The 22950-nt window shown below is 50.6% G+C and overlaps 1 protein-coding gene across 1 annotated transcript in view; it reads right to left on the bottom strand.

Annotated features, from left to right (window-relative positions):
• The window catches only part of tle2a (TLE family member 2, transcriptional corepressor a), a 34429-nt gene that overhangs the window by 6796 nt on the left and 4683 nt on the right, over positions 1-22950 (bottom strand). The window contains 9 exon segments of the mRNA XM_056603290.1: positions 397-411; positions 780-875; positions 1931-1993; positions 2473-2688; positions 3372-3446; positions 3977-4039; positions 6950-6994; positions 10205-10268; positions 18673-18827. Of these exon segments, the coding sequence (XP_056459265.1) occupies positions 397-411; positions 780-875; positions 1931-1993; positions 2473-2688; positions 3372-3446; positions 3977-4039; positions 6950-6994; positions 10205-10268; positions 18673-18827 (792 nt within the window).

Here is a 22950-nt window from a genome sequence, read left to right as displayed (position 1 = left end):
GGCAGAGGTCCAGCTTGCGTTCCCCCCGATATTTCAGTCTTTTTCGCATCAAAAAAATGGCATGAGACGCTTGTAATTGAATGCGTCAATAAATGCCTGAATGAGCCTTTACATTTCCATGCATTTTTGCATGTTGGTGTGCACGTGTGTGCGAGTGTATGTGTGTATGGTGTGTGTGGTGTGTGAGAGGGCGGGTCAGAGAGGCCCATTGGGATGCAGGCGGCACGGCTCAGGGCGTGTGCGTGTGTGTGTGTGTGTGTCTCTTTATCTGCGTGTCTGTGTGCGTCTGTGTTTGCACAACCGTGCAGATAAAGAGTGTGACGTGGAGTGGACCCAAGAGTCCAACAGCGACATACTAACCCCTCGGGTCCACCACTAAATTTATCATCGTCTCGCATCCGCGTCGCTGCCCTGAGAGAGGGGGAGAGATAGGGAGGGAGACAGAAAGTAGCATGTTACCAACTCGTCAAAGTTTCCGACCGACAAACCAATCAGCCCATCTTTTTCAAGTTAGGAATCCTAAATTTGGTTTGGCGTTAATTGGACTCCACTCTTAACTGAGCTCCTACACGGGGGATTTTTATATTGATGATAATCGATGTTGTTTAAGAACACATTTTGAGGAAGCCTTGAGTGTAGAGACAAAATCGTCCGTGAGTCTATTCTTGAACGTTCATTGTTCGAGTGGGTGTCACTACCTCCTACTAAGACACACACAGTTGAACGATTGATTTAACAAGTTCGAATGCATCCGAGCACACGGAGCACAGCGTACTCACATAGTCCGTCATGAACTCCTTCTCCTCCACTTTCCTCTTCTTGCCGTTGCTGAGGTAGTCTGCAGAACGCCCCTTGTCCCCGTTGGACAGAGAACTCTGCATGCGGGGGGGGGGGGGGGGGGGGGGGCAAGAGGAGGATTGAAGAAGGAAAAAAAAAAGTAAATACAACAATATATAAATAAAATACAAAAATAATGGAATGGAATATAAAAATAAGAAAATGTGAGAAAAAAAAACATGGTAAAGGAGTGGAGAAAAGCAATGAAGAGATCGTTTACTGGGGGAGGGAGAGAGAGAGAGAGAAAGAGCGAGGGAGAGTGCGAGAGAGATCCGAAGAGTGACGGGGAGGAAGAGGACAGGAGGGAGGGAAGGTTAGGAGAGGAGGAGGAGGAAAAAGGCCAAGGACACAGGGGAGGAGGAGCAGAGGTAAGGGAGAGGTGGGGAAGTAAAGATGGAAGGATTGAGAGCAATTAAACACGGGGGGGAGGGAGGTGGCAAAGGGTGGGAGGGAGGGTGGAGGGAGGGTGTGGAGGAGGGGTGTAGAGGGCACGCGGCGAGAGGGGGGGGGGGGGCAGAGAAGTGTGATAATGAGGTGAGAAACACTGCATAAATCATCTCAAGCACTCGAGCCGCCGAGATGAATGTGAGAATATCAGGCTGCATCGATCGGCTCCAGCTCACCACATAGCAAGCACTGATAGGGAGGGAGGGAGGGAGGTGGGGGTGTATATGGCCATGCAAAACAGCCTCAGGGCACTTTAACACTCTGAGGGGTCAAACGGTTGGGGTGGGGGGGGTACCCACATAATGTTTATTGAGTGGATACCCACTGCTCCCATCTCAAAGTGTCGTGGAGATGCAAAGTTTACCTCATCAATCCCTTGCCACACGATAATAGCAACCCGACGACTGGGTGCTACAAAAACAACACCCGCATTATAAAGTGCATTGCTCCTGTATGAATAGGCGGTGTGAATATCGAGAGGAAACGAGGCCGAACGCGCCGCTAAACGCTATATATACGGCGGTGAGCGGTTGGCGGTTGAGCCCCTGAGGATCGTGGCGTTAAAGTCGTCGGTGAGCGGTTGGCGTTTGAGCCCCTGAGGATCGTGGCGTTAAAGTCGTCGGTAAAGGCGGCGGTCTCTACTCACCGGCCCCGCCTCGCGGTCCATGTTCATCCCGGGCAGCAGTGCCGCGCGCCCCATGAGCAGACCAAGAGAGAGGAAAAGCGTGCGCACAAGACAAAAACACACACACACAGACACGCAACGTTATCTCCCATCACCCGACCAAGGCGCGACCATCACAATAGATGTATTCCCGCTATTACTGACTCTTGCACTCTTGTGTTTTTATTGCTTATTTTTTTAGATAGGCAAATGTCTTTATCTGTTGTGCACTTTATGGTTATGTTAGGAGATGTCTTGTGGTTATCTGTTGTGCCTGTGCACTCTTATCTCCTTCCCCGTGGTAATAGTGAGAAACGCATTTTCGACTCCTTTGTAAGTCTGGTACAGAAATCGGCAATAAGGCCGACTGTGACTTTGAAGGGCTAGGACTTGGACTGGTATCCATCCATCCATCGAGATGTAAATAGATGAGGATGAAGAGGCCATGTAGCGACGGCCCATGGTCCCAGCAACCGCAGCCCACACCCTCCATCCCCCTTGCGCCCCCCCCTTTCACCCCTACCTCTGTGGTGCTCGGCGGCGGCGGCGGCGGCGGCGGCCTCCAGGTGGGCCCTCTCGTCCTTGGCCGCCAGCTGGGCCCCGAGGGCCCCGGAGAGGGCCAGCAGGCTGGAGCCGCCGCCCAGCGCCGCGAGGCCCGGGTGCGACAGGCCGGAGGGGTGGGCGCCCATGGGCAGGCCCTGGGCGGCGTGCTGGGACAGGTGCTGGGCCTGGAGCTGCTGCTGCATGCCGAGAGAGACGGGGAGAGAGACATAGAGGGACAGTTGGGGAAGAGGAGAGAGAGGGTCTGGGTCAATTACTGCCGCTTGGGGAGGGAGTTTGGGGGGGGGGGGGGGGGGGGGATACATGCTGGGAATGGAGAGACAGTAATGGCTGGGGCGGGGGAGGGGGGGGGGGGGGTTGCATGCAACGGAGTGAAAGGACGAGGCTAAAGAGGGGGGTGGGGGGGGTCTGTAGAGAGTAGGCTCTCTGCAGGGCATCAGACCCGTGAGGCTTGAGGGGGTGCAGGGTTTAGTGGTGGGGGGGGGGGGGCTTCAGTGATGAAGTGTTGCAATTTGGTTACGGAGGCTGAATTTAATGGAGGATCGGTATTTATTGGGAGCCATTGATCCTGGTGAGGCAGTAAGGAGTGTGTGTTTTAAAGTGATTCTCGCGCACACACGCACAGTGACACAGCACACACACACACGCGGGTCGTTGCAGATTCCATCGCATGATTCAGATCAGTTTAATGCTGTTCGTTTGAGTCTGCCTGCATGCCAACGAGGCCAAATTACTTTCAGAATGTATATTTTGAAATAAATGTCCATGAGGACATTGTATTTAAGAAGGCTGAGAAGAATATAAAAAAGGGATATGAGGATGAGATAGACACAGTATGAGCCAGAGGGGGGAGTCCACGTACCCCTATCGACGCATTTAACTCCCCCATAGTCACCTGCTTGGCGCGCTCCATGGCCTGCACCACCTGTTGCTGGTGCTGTGGAACAAACCAAAGGTCAGCGAGGGCAGGGCGGTATAGGCGCTATAGTTATAACGGTATGGTTACACACAAGCTACAAGTTAGCTTCCTCTGATTTGGGCTTTGGGGCAAAAGAGCATGTCCTCCCTTATAGAAAAAAGGAACAATAGGAATATGGATTTACATAAATACCTAAGGTTATTTTTCTGAGAAAAACAAATTTTCTCAATGTTCCTGGGACATACTTTGACCCTAGGGGGAAGTCTTTGAAGCTTTCCTCTAACAGCTTTGTCTCTGTGTGTGTCTCTGTGTGTGTGTGTGTCTCTCTCTGTGTGTGTCTCTGTGTGTGTGTGCGTGTGCGTGTGCGTGTGCGTGTGCGTGTGTGTCAAATTGTTTCACCTTGAGCGATTGCTTATTGCATGCTTGCATGTGCACGCTTTTTACATAGGCTGCCAGCAAGATAGAAAGACTGTGTGTGTGTGTGTGTGTGTGAGTGAGTGAATGTGTGTGGGCGAGAGTGTGTATGCATGTGTGCGTGCGTGTACCACCTCCTGTGACAAGAATGGGATGAGCTGTGCGCAGATCACATTCAACCGCTTGGCAATCTCCGTCTGAAAGAGGCAAGGGGGGGGGGGGGGGGGGAGGGGTCTGTCACTTTGATGAATAAACACAAACACACACACACACACAAGTCGAGCACACAAGGCAAATACAAACAAGATTGTGAGACAGGCAAAACACACAGCCATCACCGACGTTTACATAGGCAAATGTACATGGGCGCACACACACACACAACCTGAGAGTTGCGCGTGTGTGCCCAGAGCACACAAAGCTAGAATCACTGACCCCAAGGAGGGAGGGAGGGAGGGACGGGCAGACACACACACACACACACACACACACACACACACACACACACACACACACACACACACACACACACACACACACACACACACACACACACCACACACACACACACACACACACACACACACACACACCCCCCCCCCCCCCCTCTCTTCGAGGCCAGTGTGGTAAATATTTCAGCTGCTTACATCTGGTCCATGCAAATGGAAACCATGCCAAGGAGCCAGGCTAAAATATTCATGGAGAGCATCTGCTGTGGCCGCAGCCAGCCCACATAGTGAGTGTGTGTGTGTGTGTGTGTGTGATTTCTGAGCCAAGAATCTTGGCTGTCTGTGTGTGAGCTCTCTGCCCCCGTGTGTGCATGTGGTTCGAAGGCATCCTTGAACGTCTTGATACAGTTTTCTGTGTGTGTGTGTGACTGTGTGTGTGTGTGTGTCAAACGATTTCTCTCCTTTCCATCCCTTATAGAATTCTGCATATCATTCCCCTCCTCTTTCCAGCCCTCCTGCACCCCCCCCCCCTCCCTCTATCCATTTATCGGTTTTCCTAATCACCCCATGTTCCAGACTACCACTATTTCCCTGTATTAGTGCAGTAATCAGGAAAACCGCACACACACACTTAACAGCAGAGCCAACAAGGCAGATAGGGCCGGTAATGATATGCATGCAGAGATCATGATGACAACATCATTATGGCCGCAGGCTGTTCGTCTTTCTGTCAGCTAGCCACCGCGCTCTCTGTCTCTGTGTGTGTGTGTGTGTCTCTGTGTGTGTGTGTGTGTGTGTGTGTGTGTGTGTGTGTGGTGTGTGTGTGTGTGTGTGTGTGTTGTGTGTGTGTGTGTGTGTGTGTGTGTGTGTGTGTGTGTGTGTGTGTGTGTGTGTGTGTGTGTGTGTGTGTGTGTGTGTGTGTAGCAGCCTATTCTCTCTTAAGTGATTTATTGACGCCGGGCTGAACTTCCAACCCTCCCTCTTTTTTCCTCTCTCTCTCTCTCTCCTCCCTACTCCTTTTATTTGCCCAAATCTCTCCCACCCTTTTCTCTCTATTTTGCAGCCAGCCAGCCCCCCACACTCCACCCCCACTCTACCCTCTGTGAATGCATCTGCCAGCCCCCACCACACACACCCTCCTGCCCCCAAACACACACACACCCCCCTCTCCCACCGCACACACACACACACACACACACCACCAGCCCAGGGAGACACAATGATTTCTTGTTAGAGATCGCCAGCAACTAAATGACATCTTCGAGAGAGAGAGACAGAGGCGTAGAGAGAGACAGAAAGAGAAAGAGAAAACTGGAACAATGATGACAGTGCAGCAGGGTGTCTGAAGGAGGGATGCAAGGCTAAACGGAAGAGCCAAGACAGAATTATAATGCGCATGGGGGGGGGGGGGGGGGTGATGTGAGGGCTAGAGTGTGTGTGTGTGTGTTGTGTGTGTGTGTGTGTGTGTGTGTGTGTGTGTGTGTCACCGGTCATTTCAAAATCAGAGCAATTTAAATGAAGAGATAGGAAAGCAGGAAGAGATAGAAGAAAAAAAAAAGGAGAGAGGAAAAAAAAGAAAAAAAAAAAGACAGAGCCTCAACTCCAGAGAGGCAGTGACCTGATTTAAAGTGAATTTCAGCACGGACTGTATGTCTTGGAGAGAGAGAGAGCGGGAGAACAGAATGAGTAATAGAAAGTGTGGGCGTGTGTGTGTGTGTGCGCGCGCGTGCGTCTGGATAGGGTAGAGATTAAGAAAGAGGGGCATTAAAAGAGACATGAAAGAAAGTGAGAGAGGGGCAAGGAGAAAGGAGTGTGGCATAAAGGAGGAGAGGGTGGAGGAGCAGCAGACAGGGATTTATGATGGGGAAGAGCCGAGGAGAAGATGGAGGGGTGGTGGGGGTGGGGTGGGGTGGGGGGTTGAGAAGGGCACAGTATTCTCATCCGTCTGCCTGTGCAGAGATGAAGTCTGTTGGTGGATCCTATTAACGCCTCCACACAGGCTCCCACGCGCACGCACACGCACACACATTTACATTATAGTGGGGTGGGGTGGGGGGTGGGGGGGGGGGGGTGGTGGGGGCAGCCCACATAGCAGGACATAGATAGAGAGTTAGACAGAGAGAGAGTTAGACAGAGAGAGAAAGACAGCTTGGCAGAGAGAGAGAGAGAGAGAGAGAGACAGCTAGACAGAGCGAGAGCTAGACAGAACCATAGCGAGAGAGGGCGAGAGAGAGACAGACCTAGAGAGATAGCTAGACAGAGAGAGACCTAGGGAAAAAGCTGGATAGATATGGAACGAGACAGAAGAGAGAGCAAAAGAGAAAGAGACACACAGAAGTAGCCAGAGAGGGATAAAGAGATACTATTCTGCACTAGGATTAGATGGAATAAACTTGAATGACTTGTGTGTTTGTGTACGTGTTTGGTGTGCGTGCGTGCATGTGTGCCTGCGTGTGAGCATGTGCACGCTTTTCTCGGCCTGTGGAGATGTAAAACAGAGCTCAGTGAAGAATCATGAAGTAGAGAGAACATTGACGTGACCACAGACAGACAGACAGACAGACAGACAGACAGACAGACAGACAGACAGACAGACAGACAGACAGACAGACAGACAGACAGACAGACAGACAATCCACTGGAAGTCTGAGTACATACCTGTTTGTGCATTTCAATGTTAAGGCCATAGGACATCTCGTAGTACTGTGAAGAGAGAACGACATGGCTCATTACATGTTAATGTGAACATGAATGGCGTGATAAAATGGTCAAATGGTGCGGGGGAAACCGCCTTGTTCATTTAAAGAATATATATATATATCCAACATATGAACCAACGCCTGCATTGGATTTATAAACCGAGCAATGAAGCATTCAACCTGTACATTCAACAGCAAACCAAAAAAAATGAAATATGAATTAAGCTGATGGGAGGCCGCAGGCCGTTCATCGCCTCACTAAGCTATTCCTACTCAGTCTTCCACAAAGACCTACAAAAGGACCAGTGGGTCTGCTGTAAAGCCCAGGAACTGAGAATGACCCTCAAGTACTTCCTTTAGGAATGTGGGAGTGCGCCAGCCAGGCTACCTCAAATCCCCTCTGGGCAGAGAATTGTGAGGGACTATCGCAATAATGACATCTGATGTGTGCTATTCTGCAGGCCGCCATTTATCTGAGGCCCGTGGTCGCTCTGAGCAACAACTGAGCCAGAGAGAGAGAGAGAGAGGGAGGGAGAGGTAGACAGAGAGAGAGAGGTAGACAGAGAGACAGAGAGAGAGAGAGAGAGAGAGAGAGAGAGAGAGAGAGAGAGACAGACAGGGAGAGAGAGACCGAGAGAGATAGACAGAGAGAGAGAGAGAGACCGAGAGAGAGAGACCGAGACCGAGGGACCGAGACCGAGAGAGAGAGAGAGCCAGAGAGGTAGACAGAGAGAGCGCGAGAGAGCCAGAGCGAGAGACAGAGAGAGACAGACAGAGACGGAGACAGAGTGAGAGAGACACACAGACAGACAGACAGACAGACAGACAGACAGACAGACAGACAGACAGACAGACAGACAGACAGACAGAGAGAGACAGAGATAGGGGGAGAGAGACAGACAGACAGACAGACAGACAGACACATGGAGGTAGACAAAGACAGAGGGAAAGAAAGCGAGAGAGATGAGAGTGAGTGTGAAAGGGGTGAGGGCGAGAGAGAGAGAGAAAGGGGCAAGAGAGAAAGAAAGACCAAGAGAAAGTGTAAGAGCGAGACGGGACCGAGTGGGCAAGTGAGATAGGGCGAGTTAGGGAAAGCGAGCCAGGGAGAGAGCCAGGGAGAGAGCCAGGGAGAGAGCCAGGGAGAGAGCCAGGGAGAGAGCCAGGGAGAGAGCCAGGGAGAGAGCCAGGGAGAGAGATGGAGAATAGGGGGGGGGGGGGGGGCATTTTAAAGTCAGATGCCGTGGAAAGTGACAGGCTGACATTTACTTTTCACAACTGCTGGTTGGGGGAGAGGAGATTGGCAGTTGGGCAGCCAGAACCACTTGGCAGGATGGAAGAGGCGATGGCAGGGGTCCTCTTTCTATCCACACACACATCCTCACCAACACTGGCTCTGTGTCTCTGTGTGCGTGTGTGTTTCTTGGCATTTCTGTGGCAGAGTGTAACTGTGGAGGCGTCTTGAGCTGTGCTTTGTGTGTATCTGTGTTTCCCTAAAATTAGTGGGTGCTGGTTTTTGTGGATGTGTGGCTCCCACTCTGGCTCTGCGTGGCGCGTTGTGTTTGTTATTTATATGTGTGTTGTTCTCCATATGCGTGTCGTGTGTCCTCCTGTATGTGTGTGTCCTTTATGCATTTGCCCACGTGTGTGTGTGTGTGTGTGTGTGTGTGTGTGTGTGTGTGTGTGTGTGTGTGTGTGTGTGTGTGTGTGTGTGTGTGTGTGTGTGTGTGTGTGTGTGTGTGTGTGTGTGTGTGTGTGTGTGTGTGTGCGCGCATACGTGCATCCATGTTCTTTATGCGGGTTCTTTAAGCATGTGTGTGTTCTTCATGTGTGCGCGTGTTCTTTATGCGTGCGTGCATGCGTGTGTGTTCTTTAAGCATGGACGTGTGTGTGTGTGTGTGTGTGCGCGTGTGTGTGTGCGCTTCCATAAAAGACGCCTTTTCCTGGCAGCTGGCTTCTCCGCTCAAAAGTCGGCGTGCCAAGTTTTGCCTGTTGCTTAGCAACATCCAAACTCCCCCAATTCGGCAGCCAGGAGCAGAGGACTGGGCGTCGCGTCGTGCCAAATTAACCCCCCTCTCTCCTCCTCCTCCTCCCCCCCCCCCCCCCCCTCCTCCTCCCCTCCTCCTCCTCCTCACCCCTCCTCCTCACCCCTCCCCCCCTGCTAGATCCACAAGTGCCTGCTTTGTGCCAAGGAAGCTACACAGCCCCCTCTCTGTGCCACGCCGGGGATGGGGAAACCTAGGGACAAGCTTGTGTGATTAGCAGCGGTGCCCAACCCCAGGCCACCGGGCGCTTCTTCCTGTGTACTTAATGCCTGGCTCAGGGGCACGTCGGCAGATTTATTTTTCGGCAAAAAAATTCTCGGGGATTCAAACTCCAGACACTTGTTGACGCCCGGTAAGCCGCTGACGGAGCGCGGCGCGAGTGTCGAACCTTAGCACGCCTTAGCACACGCCACGAAGCTTAGCACACGCCGTAACGTCACCAATGGTAAACGAAATGACCGAATATTTCTAGAAGCAGCCAACAGCCGTACAGCTGGGCTCTACGAGACAGCCTAGTGGGCTGTACCTGTACAAGGGGGTAGAATGACCTCAAGGGACACGGTTATGGTCATAAATCGACACTACAGTCAACAGATCCGATGTTGATTTAGGGTGGCCGGCGGCCAAGTTCCTATCTCGTCGTTTTTGTTGACACTTTTTATCCAAGGAGACTCGCAGTGATTTCTGATGGGACGTAGGGCACCTGGTTTCCTGAGGACACCAGGTGCGTTTCAAATGCGAGTCGCACACAGTAGCCATTATGCTACAATAATTAACGTCACCATCTCACCAAATCATATTGAGCACATGCATTCAAAACAACAGGTGCATGATCTTTAGCATTTCGTCAACATGCTAAGGCTGTCATTTCGCTTGGCAGTCCTTCATCGCTTGGCAGCCCTGTTGACAATTACAATGCATGATCCCATACGTGTGTGCGCTAGACGCATGCATCTCCATCACAGATGGGAAAGCTCCACTCAAGCTGCCAAGTGCAGTCCGACGTTCCTCAAGAAAGTAAACGGAAGCGGATATATAGGCGCTGTTTGTTATGTGTGCGAGTTGTTTTTTTTGGGCATATTGACAGTGAGTTCATGCAAACCTTCATTCAACCATTTCATTCTGCGCGTGTGTGCGCTCTCGTGTGCGTGCGCCGTGCGTGTGTGTCTCACCATCACGTAGTGTCTCTGGATCTCCGTCTTCTCTGTAGCCAGCTTCTCACATTCCAACTTCAAACTGCAGTGAACAAGAAAGAGGAGGGCAAAGAATGAGAATAGAGGAGCAGTGATGGGGGGGGGGGGGGGGGGAGGAGAAGAAACAAACTATGGAATAGTGTACACTGTTGGTTCACGTAATACCCAAGACTGAAACCCACAAGACAATACGACAACATGACAACAAATGAGCCCACTCTGTGACTCACTCCCATTCGATCCGATACACAAACACCCAAAAAGAGAGAGAGGGAAGGAGGGACCGACATGGAGCGAGCGAGAAGGGCAGAGAGGGAGCGAGAGAGAGACAGTGACAGAGACAGAGCGAGCTAGCTGCATGCGGGGAGAGGACCACATGGAGAGAGACAGAGATGGAGAGAGTGTGAAAATTGGGGAGCAAGAGGGACAGAGAGAGAGAGAGAAGGTGAGAGAAAGAAAGATGGAGAGAGAGGGAGAGAGACAGAGAGAGAGAGGAGAAGGAGAGGGCAGGGCTTCTGGGTGCTGACAGCCATTATCACTTCGGAGCACATCAGAAATAGATGAACTCACACTTGGAGCTTGAAATCCAGCCAAGACTGCAGCCAGGCACATCCAAGGTCTCACCCGCCCGCCCTCCCTCCCTCCCTCCCTCCCTCCCCCCCACTGGACTATTTCTCTCTATCCATGTGCCCTCCACTTCTCATTCTGTTGCTCCACTCTTCACAATTACCTGACTGTCCCCAATGCACATTCACACATTCACATACACACAACCCAAAGTTCATACACACACACACACACATAGGCTTCTGATTAAGTGGGCCAAGAGTGACAGGGTCTACTCTTTTTCTAATAAAAAACAAACCACCTTCCACCAGATGTTTCCCTTAGAACCTCACAGCGACCCACCCTGCCTCTAGGGACCTGTGTGTGTGTGTGTGTGTGTGTGTGTGTGGTGTGTGTGTGTGTGTGTGTGTGTGTGTGTGTGTGTGTGTGTGTGTGTGTGCGCAGTTTGTCGTTATTGGCTAATGTGGTTTACAGCCACCGTGGGATCCCAAGACTCTCCCAGCACCACATGAGTGATACGAGAACACACACACACAAACATCAGCCTGCTCCCATGTGTCCCATATCAGTGTCTGTCCTCTCCGTGTCTTTGTCTCCCATCTCCCCCTCATGGCTTAACTGTCCCCAAGTGTCCCCTATAACTGGATAAACAAGCACACACACACACACACACACACACACACACACACACACACACACACACACACACACCACACACACACACACACACACACACACACACACACACACACACACACACACACACACACACACACACACACACGTATATTTAGGCCCCAACGTTTTATGCGAGCTGGTTTGCGGTCCTGATAGATGGATGCAGGGATCGCAGTGTGCCGAGCTGGGGAGTGAGTGAGTGAATGAGTGTGTGTGTGTGGGGGGGGGGGGGGGGGGGGGGGGTGGAGTTTAGTGCCCGTGGTGGTGGTGGTGGTGGGGGGGTCATTTGGTGGATGAAAATTAGAATATGATTAATACCGCAACATTACCCCCGGCCGCAGCAACAGGTAATAACAGCCCCCATCCGTGGTCGCTTGCTGAAGCCCTGTGCACACATACGCCCGTAATTGACTCATTTATCATTGCCATCCAGTTGAGTAGAAGAGGGACGGAGAGGCAGCGGCGTTGGGGATTAATCCCCCCCCCCCCACCCCCCTCCATCACACTCTCCCCCCCTCCCCTGCACCCAACACCCATCATCCCTCCCCCAACTCTCCCATTCCACCCCCGCACCAAAGATTTTATTACAGTGGAATTGCCTATCGGCACAAGTCATTCTGGGATGGACTGTGTGGGAACTAACGCGGCACTGTGAGCTCTGTGTGTGTGTGTGTGTGTGTGTGTGTGTGTGTGTGTGTGTGTGTGTGTGTGTGTGTGTGTGTGTGTGTGTGTGTGTGTGTGTGTGTGTGTGTGTGTGTGTGTGTGTGTGTGTGTGTGTGTGTGTGTGTGTGTGTGTGTGTGTGTGTGTGTGTGTGTGTGTGTGTGTGTGTGTGTGTGTGTGAGCCACATGGGAAAAATGTAAATTATTGCATGTGCATTCTAGTACGGGCACAAACTCACTCTGTTAACCGGAGGATAAAAGATAAAGGTTGGCTGTTTTGAACTCTGTGGCAAAGATGTTTAAAAAAGGATTAATAGACTGATAACGTCTTGCAACGTTATCGGGCTACTTATCTAGCGCTTAGCTGGGAGACAGGAAACGGGACTGTGGGGGCTGACCGACCTCTGAAAAAACTCACACACCGACAGGAAGTAGGGGTTAGGCTGAGGAGCGCAACATGTTTACTCTCGTGTGTGTGGTCTGTATGTTTGGTTTCTTTTTCTGCAACATTGAGTCCGTCATTCATGGATTCATTGTCCACCGGCGGAAATGGATGCGTACGAAAAGAGCAATCTCTACATTCACACACGCTAGCTTATATAGTCTAGTGAGAGCCCTGACCGTCCCTTAGGTAAGGAGAATACAACTATAAGAAAAGGAAATGACCGTGTGTGTGTGTGTACTTGGTGATTGTCTTCCCTCTATGAGGGTGTGTCTTTAGGTGCAGATAGTAGTGTGTGTGTGTGTGTGTGTGTCTGTGTCTGTGTCTGTGTGTGTGTGTGGGGGGGACAAATGATATTACATGGACAAATGATTGCCTGTAATAATTAGTCCTTGGCTCGCTAGTATTCAGAGAGAGATGAAGAGCAAGAGAGTGAGCAAGAGATACAAAAATGGCAGAGCAGTGAAATTAAAAACACAGGAGAGAAAGAAGCAAGGACAGAAGTGCGTGCGTGCTGGCACGTGTGTGTAAACAAGAGGATGAGTGACAGAAAGCGAAAAGGAGCAAGAGATATAGGAGAGAGATTGCAAAAGGAGAGAGAGGGAGCAGGAGAGACAGCAAGAGAAGGAGAGAGAGCGAGCGAACAGGAGAGAGAGGGATAGCAAGAGATTGAGTAGGAGAGAGAGAGAGGGCGAGAGAGAGCGAGAGAGAGAGGGTGAGAGAGAGAGAGAATGAGCGATGGAGATGGCGGACTTGGTCCCTCCAATCTTTCCCTGCCGTTGACAGGAGATAAGATGATCAGCCAAACGTGCTACAAATCAGCAGCCTGCCAGCCCCCAGACAGCTCAGTCAGCACAGCGCGCGCACACACACACACACACAACCATTTAGTCACACAGACTAATGTTAACATATGACTGGATGCAATACATGAGCATTCAGGTGGCCACGTGGACCTGCCAAGGTCCACGTGGCCTTCCTTCGACACACACACACACACACACACACACACACACACACACACACACACACACACACACACACACACACACACACACACACACACACACACACACACACACACACACACACACACACACACCACACACACCCCCCCCCCCCCCCCCCCCCCCTTCTTGGGCTTTACCTTTGACGGTGATTAAACTAGAATAGAGGCTATAGTTAGCATGTCAGCTACTGAACCTCTGCTGTACGTTGTTCTTTACTCCACGGCCCTTCAAATATCTCCACAAATGATGATTAAAGCAACGCCAAATTTCTTATTGAATTCTGAGAATCAGAGGTGCCCTTTTCTTAGCCAATGTTTTCATATGAACCAACTAAGCATCAATCATCAATAATTTAATAAAAAAGGCAGTTATTTTAAGCAGTAGGAGAGCACACAGAGCCCTTTAGAAATTGATGTGTCTTGGTGATAGTGATAAGTCTAAAATTATAGTCCAAATATTAATCGATGCCATTTCATCACAGTTACTGAAATAAGGCCTTCATTTTTGAGAAAACTTTGCCGGACATGGGGTTGTCTCCGATAAGTTTGTGAACAACCCGTTCACAAACCCGTTCACAAACTGGTTGGCTCCGATAACCAGTTTGTGAACGTTCCACCCTGCTCGGAACTTCGGCAGCATTTATTTTGTGGTGTGTGAGCAAGGGACACCGGTGGCGAGGAGAGTGTCGATGTGGGGAGCTCTGTCTGAGCAAAGGTTGATGGCCGTGTCCGAGAGAGGGGTAAGCTTCCGTGACCCTTAGCTTAATAGTATAAGTGCAAAACAACACTGCTAATTTTAACACTCATACACAGTACTTGATAAGTATCAAAGTTGTGTAAAGCTGTAACCATGGGGATAACACGGCCTGCAAAAAACAAATGAAAAACAAATTGCAATACCACGCCCGCATAACAAATGTTTGTAACTCTCACTGAAGAAATAAATGTATTATGTGAATTGTTAAAGAATTTTTTCTAACCTTTCTTTGTAATAATTCCATTTATATGAAAATTACACAAACCCCCAATTTTCGACTACAAAATCAACCAATACAGACACAAGGAAAAACACACACACACACACACCCTCCAGGTATATGCATGTTCACTTTACATCTCATCAACTATTAATGCTCCGTGCTGCGCTCTCCTGCGTCAGTACTGGGAAACCATCGGCTCCTCTCTTTCCCCTTCTACTTCAGAACCCCCCACACGCGTGTGCCAACACCCGTGCACAACTAAACACACCCCCCACCCGGTGGGCTTTGGGGAAGTCTTTCCCCATCCCCAGGGTGTGAACTAGGGACAGGAGCCTAGCGGTACGATATAATACAGTCATTTTTGACTGTGGATACCTTATGTATCGCGATTCTGTAAATAATGCAAAATTATGTGATTTTATCTTTTGTGTGGTTTAATGTTCTATATTAGAGTGTATTTCTTTTTTATTAGAGAGCAAATCAACTATAGGCGAACCATTACGCCCATTGTAGGATGGTAGCATAATAAGTTTCCACGAAGATTGCATTCTTATTTCTGGCTTACTTTTGTTTATTTCCCCCCATCCCTAGTGTGTGCAACACACACACACACACACACACACACACACACACCTCATTGCGAGTGTTTATCCTTGAGACCTGTGCACACACACGGTATTAGGAAGGGTTTTTCTCCGTGAAACAACCCACAAACAAAAACAAACATGTCGATAAAACCCTGACCACAAATCCTGCTTCCTCTGCAAAGCACTAGCGATGGACGGACAGTCGGACACCGATTAAAACCCAGCAGAAGAACGCCCACGCACATAAACCTATACCCCGCACACAACCGGCCTTTTAAAAACGCCGGCCAGCGGACGGATTCACCAATGAAAGTGTCACGCCTCGGCCGCGATCAAGAAGGCCCGTAAATATTGTTTCATATTAAAAATGACGACGGGCACCTCATTAAACACCTCTTCCCCCCGGGCGCCCGGCGTTAATTGAGGACATTATTAAGGAGGGATCCATTATGGGAACGGCGCTGGTCTCCACTGGAGTGCTGCTGACCTTGCGGGACTGAACAGCAGCTCACGCTCCGGCGTGGAGGACGCGGCGCCCCTCGTCGCGGGCGCCCCTCTCGTCGCCGTGCACTCGTCGCTCTGAGGGCGAGCCGTGCGGGAGGAGCACTCAGCCCGCCTGTCACTGCAGCAGAGTGCGTGGTGAGCCCCGCGCTACGGACGCACGAGCGTGTGCGTGCGTACGTGTGATACAGTAATGAAGGCTTTGTGTTGTCGGCTCCCCCCACCGTGCAGGTTGATTAGAGAGCGTTTAGAGCTGACACGCTCGCAGTCACACAGAATGTTAATTATTGAACCAACCCACAGCCGTCTTCCCCTTCCTCGTTGCCTGCCACACACACACACACACACACACACACACACACACACACACACACACACACACACACACACACACACACACACACACACACACACACACACACACACACACACACACACACACACACACACACACACACACACACACCAACCAAAATAGTTCTCGTTATTGGAATGCACACTCTCACACCAGACTAATCTCTTTTCGGCCCCCTTCCTGCCCACTAATCCAACATCGATCAGCATCCAGCCACCTTCTCCGACACAGAAATACAAAGATAAGCCCTACTATTTCGAGATCTTGTGTGTGTGGCCATGCAAAATGTCCCTCTAAGTCTGTGGGTTTAGCTGTCATTTTGTGCATGCATATTTATACTGCGTGTGTGTTTTTGTGCGTCTGTGAGTCTGTGTCTGTGTGCGTGTTTCTGTGTTTGTCTCTGCGTGTGTGTCCTTTTGTGTCTGTGTGTTTCTTACTGCACGTCAAGGGGCATAGATGCCAGAAGCAGAAAAGCGTCTCTCAAAATGTGCAATGACCAAAACAGTGATTGAATTAAAGTCAGGCTTTCTCCTCTGTAAATCATGCCCAATAACTTACTCAGGTAATTGCGTATATGGCAATGCAGTTATGACTAAGCATATCAACTAGTACTCTCCTAAGTCTAACACTTGCGTTCTCTTTTGAGTGGTGGATTTGAATGCTGGCTTCAGAAAGAGCCAGCGATAGAAAATGCACTCCAAGCACAGAGAACCATCTGAAAATCTGAGAAGCACCATGGCCACTGTTCATTATACCTCTGCAACCAGAAGGAGAACGCCCGCGCCTGCAATATAATATCAATCTACGCAAATCGGATAGCACCGCGCCACCGCACAAAAGGCCTCGTCAAATCAACATTTCATGAGAGAGCGATCTAAAAAGGCAATCCAATACCATCTATTGTCAATCATTGGTCGACCTTCTTGACTGTTAGGCGCCACGTTGCCATGGCGTTCAGCTTTCTCAAACTACTCCGATGTCCGTTTCGGAGGGGAGGGGAGGAGAGGGAAGGGAACCAGAGAGCAGTAATCTTGGCACCGTTGAGCATCATCTAGGATGTTTATCTGCACATTCATCAAGCCATCAAATATGTAAAAGACAGCCAGCACTCCTCAAAGCATCCTGGTATAAAAGGCCCAGCCCTTTGCCTGGGTTTTAATGCGCATCTTGAAAAAAAAGACACCCAATAAAACCAGTGCGGTTTGAATGCAACCCCTCCCCTGATTTCCCTATCCGCTTCCGTGATCTCAGCTTTAATGTGTTTGACGCGTTTCCTGCCACCTGTGTTCAGCACAAAAAGAGCTGAAGTCCCAGGTGTCTTAAGGTGAGGCAGGTAAACAACGCAAAACGTCCGCCGAGTGGAACGGATAATGCCTTCCCTCGACCCAACAGATCCAGGGAGGGACATCCAAAAAAAAGGTCTGAAGTTGAAGTTCAGGTTTGTCCGTCAGGCCAGCGTCTTCACAAACCGTGGCCAGACTCGGGACCACCCTCCGGGCTATGTAGAATTTCAATTTGTTTGGAAACTTGCTGTGAACTTTTTGTGCGCGTTTTTTTGATGACATTCCAGGAGCGCATGACTCTTGACTGCGCCGCTGGGAAACCGTGACCCCGTCGCACTGTGACGAACCGCCTCGATCCGGCTCCAGTCAGGAATTGAATGAGCGTTATGATATGATAAAGGATTAGCGGCGCCGGCTGTACGGAGCTACCTAGCTTTCCATTGTGTGTGTGTGTGTCAGTGCAGCAGAAGAGGGGGGGGGGGAAGGGGGGGGGGGGAATCGGCTCGGGGGCATCCGAAGGTATGCCTGGAATCAGCCGTTCCAGGCCAGGTCAGCCGCTTGTTTGGACTGGAAGACTATAAGCTACTGGCTAACGAGAATGGCTTGGCACGCACAACATGCAGCCGGTGTGTGTGTGTGTGTGTGTGTGTGTGTGTGTGTGTGTGTGTGTGTGTGTGTGTGTCCACAGTGGGGCCGGGTGCTGCACAATAGAAGCTGGAGAGAGGACAAAGGGGCTTGGAGGGGGGAGTCCTGGGCAACGGTATCAAAGTGGGATGTGGAGAGTCGAGAGAGAAAAGGGGGAGGGTGGGGGAGAAGGGGAGCCTCTGAAGAATTGCCAAGCGAGCGCTGTGGGTCTGGGACACTAAAGCCAACCACAGACCCACTTTCAAAAGCATTCTGGACACATTCCTGCACAGAATGCCGTCAGCCACACAGGCTAATTGTCTTGCGTGTACGTACGTACACACACACACACACACACACACACACACACACACACACACACACACACACACACACACACACACACACACACACACACACACACACACACACACACACACACACACACACACACACACACACTTTTGGAAACGATGCCAGGAAAAATGCTGCGTCCAAGCCAAAACATAATAACTATAAAACATTATATAGACATAACTCCACACAACTCATAAAAACAATAAAGCGCAGCCATGGAGGAAAGTGCACACCAAGCCCTGCATGGATTCCACTTTAAAAAAAAGGAGATACAGGATTCAAGATAATCTTAAAGAAATCTGCTTTATTCTCGTTGCCATATGTCCTTTCTCTCTTTCGATTTGTTGCCCGGTCCAAAGTCTGTGTTTACACCTCCCTGTGAGTGACAGACGGCGGAACACACCTGTGGTACTGGGTCTGGAGGAACTGGAACTCCTCCTTGATGCGGTCCAGGGTTTCTGGGTACGTTAGTTTCAGCGACTGGGGGGTCCCAGAGGCCGCTGCAGCCGCAGCAGCAACCGCATTGGCAGAGGAACCGGGGGGCGCCTGCAGAGGTGCCTGAGGAGAAAGGAGGTGTCGGGTGATGAGTTAGTGGGACATATTATGCAAAAGTCATGTACGAGCTCGAGTCATGTTCACCATGGACCACACACCACGACATACTTTCATGCAGTCCTTAGCAGTTCAAAGTCTCCTTTCTTATAGCTGTGCAAACTTTTATCACGTGGGCGCTTTATCCGAGCGGCATCTCTACAGGAACCCGTGTGGTTAGGAAACGGAATCAACCAAAGTCACATGCCGTCCATGTGTATGCTTGGTCGGCAGCTTGGAGTGTGTGTTATGGGAGGGACATGTGTGTGTACAAGAGCCGCTCAGCCAAAAGAACACTTGTTTTGCGGCACGGCGGGCCTGGAGAATGAGCGACAAAGAGGGAGGGGGGGGGGGGGGGGGGGGAAGAACCTCCCATCATGGCTGGAGACCTCGTCACCCCATGCCACCCCGAAACCCCCCCCCCCTACTCTGCAGGGTCCGGAGCAATTAGGAGAACACAGCCGGTAGGGTAATGCTCTAGGACAGGCAGAAAAAATGGGGTGGAGAGTTTAGGGGTGTGTGTGTGTGTGTGTGTGTGTGTGTGTGTGTGTGTGTGTGTGTGTGTGTGTGTGTGTGTGTGTGTGTGTGTGTGTGTGTGTGTGTGTGTGTGTGTGTGTGTGTGTGTGTGTGTGTGTGTGTAATGTCATGTCCGGTTGCTGCTGGATTAGCAGCGTTGTGAGAGAAGGGGAGGTGTAGACATGCTGATGAACCGCATGGCTAAGACTAAAGCATGCGTGTGTGAAAGAGGGCGATCTACATGCGCAGCAGCAGCAGCACATGTCCGATGTCGATTTAAGCCGAGCCATGCATCTCTGTATGCACGTGTGTGTGGGTGTCCTGACCGACTGCAAGATGAGTACAAGTTGGGTATGTGTGTGTGTGTGGAGGGGAGAGGGGGTTGTCTGTGTCTGTGGAGAAGCACAGAAGAAGAAAGATTAATGAATAATGGATTTTGGAAGGTCAGATATCACTGGAAGGAGGACATTTTTTGGTGGCGGAAGGGGGGGTGGAGAGATAGAGAGATTGAGGAGAGAGAGAGAGAGAGAGAGAGCAGAAGCCCGAGATTATGGAAAGATTGTTAATTGGTGAAAGGGGAGAGCAAGAATGAGATTTAGAAAATGAGGTTGGGATGGAGAGTAAAGGAGCAGGGGAGGACTAGAGTTGGAGAGGAGGAGGAGGAGGAGGAGGAGGAGGAGGAGGAGGAGGAGGAGGAGGAGGAGGAGGAGCCCTGCAGAGAGGGAAAGAGAGGAGAGGGAAAGAGGAGAGGGGCTGTGGCCTCATTGTTCCTCCCCTCTAACAAGCTGCTCTCAATCTGTCGGCCTGATCCCCCTCCAAGAACACAGGCACACGCACATTGTCAGTCTAACGCACACGCACCAAATTGTAAGCCTTGTTCGCATGACACATACACACAGCACTTTTCATGCACAGATGCCCATGATGTGACACACACACACACACACACACACACACACACACACACACACACACACACACACACACACACACACACACACACACACACACACACACACACACACACACACACACACACACACACACACACACACACACACACACACACCATTTTGCAGAAAGGTGGAGGAGGGAGGGGGCAGCTGCCCTTCTCTCTCTCGCTTTTCCTTTATCTTTCACCTTTCTGTCTTCCATTTCACTCTTACCCAGCAACCTCCCCCCCCCCCCCCCCCCCCCCACCAAGCCCCCGCTGCCTTCTTTTTTCCCCTCCTCTCCCAGAGCCACGTGCTTCAGAGTGCAGGTGCACACAGAGGCAGAATCTTCATCAGGGCAGGAGGCCCCCGCTCCAGCACCATTAGCCCTGATGGAGGTTAGCCTCGGTTCTGACACTGGGGAACGGCCCGAGAAGTGAAAAAGAAATGGATTTCTTTAAGACTACAGGAAAGCGCTGCGCCGGGCGTCTGCCAGGTCAGCCGTTCGGGCTCCGAGAGGCTCTGACTGAGGGGTTGTTTGCGTGGTGCTGGTGATGCTTGGGTTGGAGGTGAGGGTGCTGTTTGTGGTGGTGGTTCAGGGGAGAGAGGACATGGGCAAGGTTACTGTTGTATGTAAATACCGCCAACGTTAAAGACATCATAAAGTACATTCTTCTTCTATCCAACATAATCCCCCCCCCCCACAACACCTTAACAATCACTGCCGAATCAGTGGTCACGACATTAACTTTGTAAACCCCCCTACAGCTCTCTCTGGAAGTCACAGCCCACAGCAGTCCATCCCAGGGAGAAAGCTTTCTTATAAGGGACGCTCAAGCAGGCCATCTTATAACAGAGAGTGAGCATGTGCCCCATTAGGTAAGACGGGGCCAGCACTACACCCGATCCAACTGTGCCAAGTCCAGGCCAGACGATGAGGCCAGCTCCGTCTGGCGGGCGCCAGAACCCGGACCGCCTCTCCTCAGATCCACCCCGACTCCGAGTGCCGCAGACCGGCCGAGGCTTTGCACATGCACGGAGAAGCTCCCAGCAGCTGTGACCCCGTAACCTGTGAGCGTTACCGACGCAGACACCGACACACTCGTCGGCCCCCCAGAACCCACGAGACGCCGAGCCCGTCGTGGTGATTAAAGAAGGACCACATGAGGACGAGTCGGACTGCGAGAGGGAGACTAAACACAGCGGTCATGGCATAAGAATGTCTCTTCCGTGTTCCTAATCCTGGTCTGGATGTGGTTGAAGGGGGTCCAGTCAGTAATGGCAGAACAACACTAGCCTCATAACAGATCTGGCAGCTATTAAAAGGGCGGGTTATGCATTAAGCACACACACACACACACACACACTCAAGGACAAACACACATGAGCATGCACAGATAAAAACACACACACACTCTTCAGTGTGTGCGAGTGTGGCATTCCTTCAACGTAATTAATGTTGTTTTCATTTGAGTTGACGCCACAAGCAGCAAACCACGATGCCCTCATATCCCTGTTGTAAACCCCCTCCCCCCCTCCGTCCAACCCCACAAAGACACACGTGTGTGCGTGTGTGTACACAATGTGCAACCACAGTCACTCAGACAGAAAGTTCCAGAGGTATTTACTGGCTCAACATTTTATAGCCATGCATCGACGATAATATTAACAAATATAGAAGTTGATACAGTCTCCCAAAAATCTATTCATTGCATCATCCACAAAAACGAATGAATGGGGAAATATCGCTTTCCGATATAACTGAGAGAACATTGAGGTGAACATAAGACGGGGTCAACATTTGGAATTATGCTGAATGCTCTGCAATGGGTTTGACTATGACTTGTCCGGTTGACCTCGAGCAAAATGTTTCAATAAATGAGATAGCATGATCCTCCAACCACACGTTATCAAGGAGACCAGAGGCCTGGCTAGACAGTGGCCAGGCTACTACCTCAAAGTCTGAGGTTATTCATGTTGTCAGGTCATTTCCTGCTTACCTCTTACGGCTCTAGTTTGATGATACAATCTTATAGCATATGCAGGGATGTTACATCACACTTCAGCTCCTGCCGACAGTGCTGCAATACAACTTCCCCAGTCCATCAAAGACCACAGTTTCTCTACAGAATGTCTTAAAGGAGGCAGAGGTGCCACAAATTCAAGCCTACATGTTTGGGGGAAAAAGAATGTGATGGTGTCCACCTTTAGGACTGAACGCCTCGCATACATGAATGTTTTAACACGCAACTTCCGAAAGGAACATAAAGCTTATCGTGACTGAGCTTCAAATTAAAACCTGACCTAATCACATCACAAACCAAAAATGGGCAACAGCGCTCTTTGAAAAACAGATGTGAAGATCTACATTCACTCGAGTAAAGCAAAAATAATCCCTTAAAAAAGGGAGCCACATCTCCCAGCTCACACCAGATATTTCGTGCCTCCACCACCTATCTCGGCTCATTAGCCAGACCGCTAATTACGCTGCTTACCCACAGAGTCAATCATTATTTAGAGTAAATACCCACTGAGCGCCATCTCCCTCTCTGGCCCGTCTACCACATTACACGGTAGCGAGGGTAGGTCTCCGTACCCAAAATAGCATCTCGCGCTATCGCTCATCCTTCACTCGTCTCCCC

Source organism: Gadus chalcogrammus, chromosome 12, assembly GCF_026213295.1.
Source record: "Gadus chalcogrammus isolate NIFS_2021 chromosome 12, NIFS_Gcha_1.0, whole genome shotgun sequence".
Lineage (NCBI taxonomy): Eukaryota > Metazoa > Chordata > Actinopteri > Gadiformes > Gadidae > Gadus > Gadus chalcogrammus.
The sequence above is the reverse complement of the archived record's forward strand: the minus strand, read 5'-3'. Positions and strand labels throughout refer to the sequence as shown.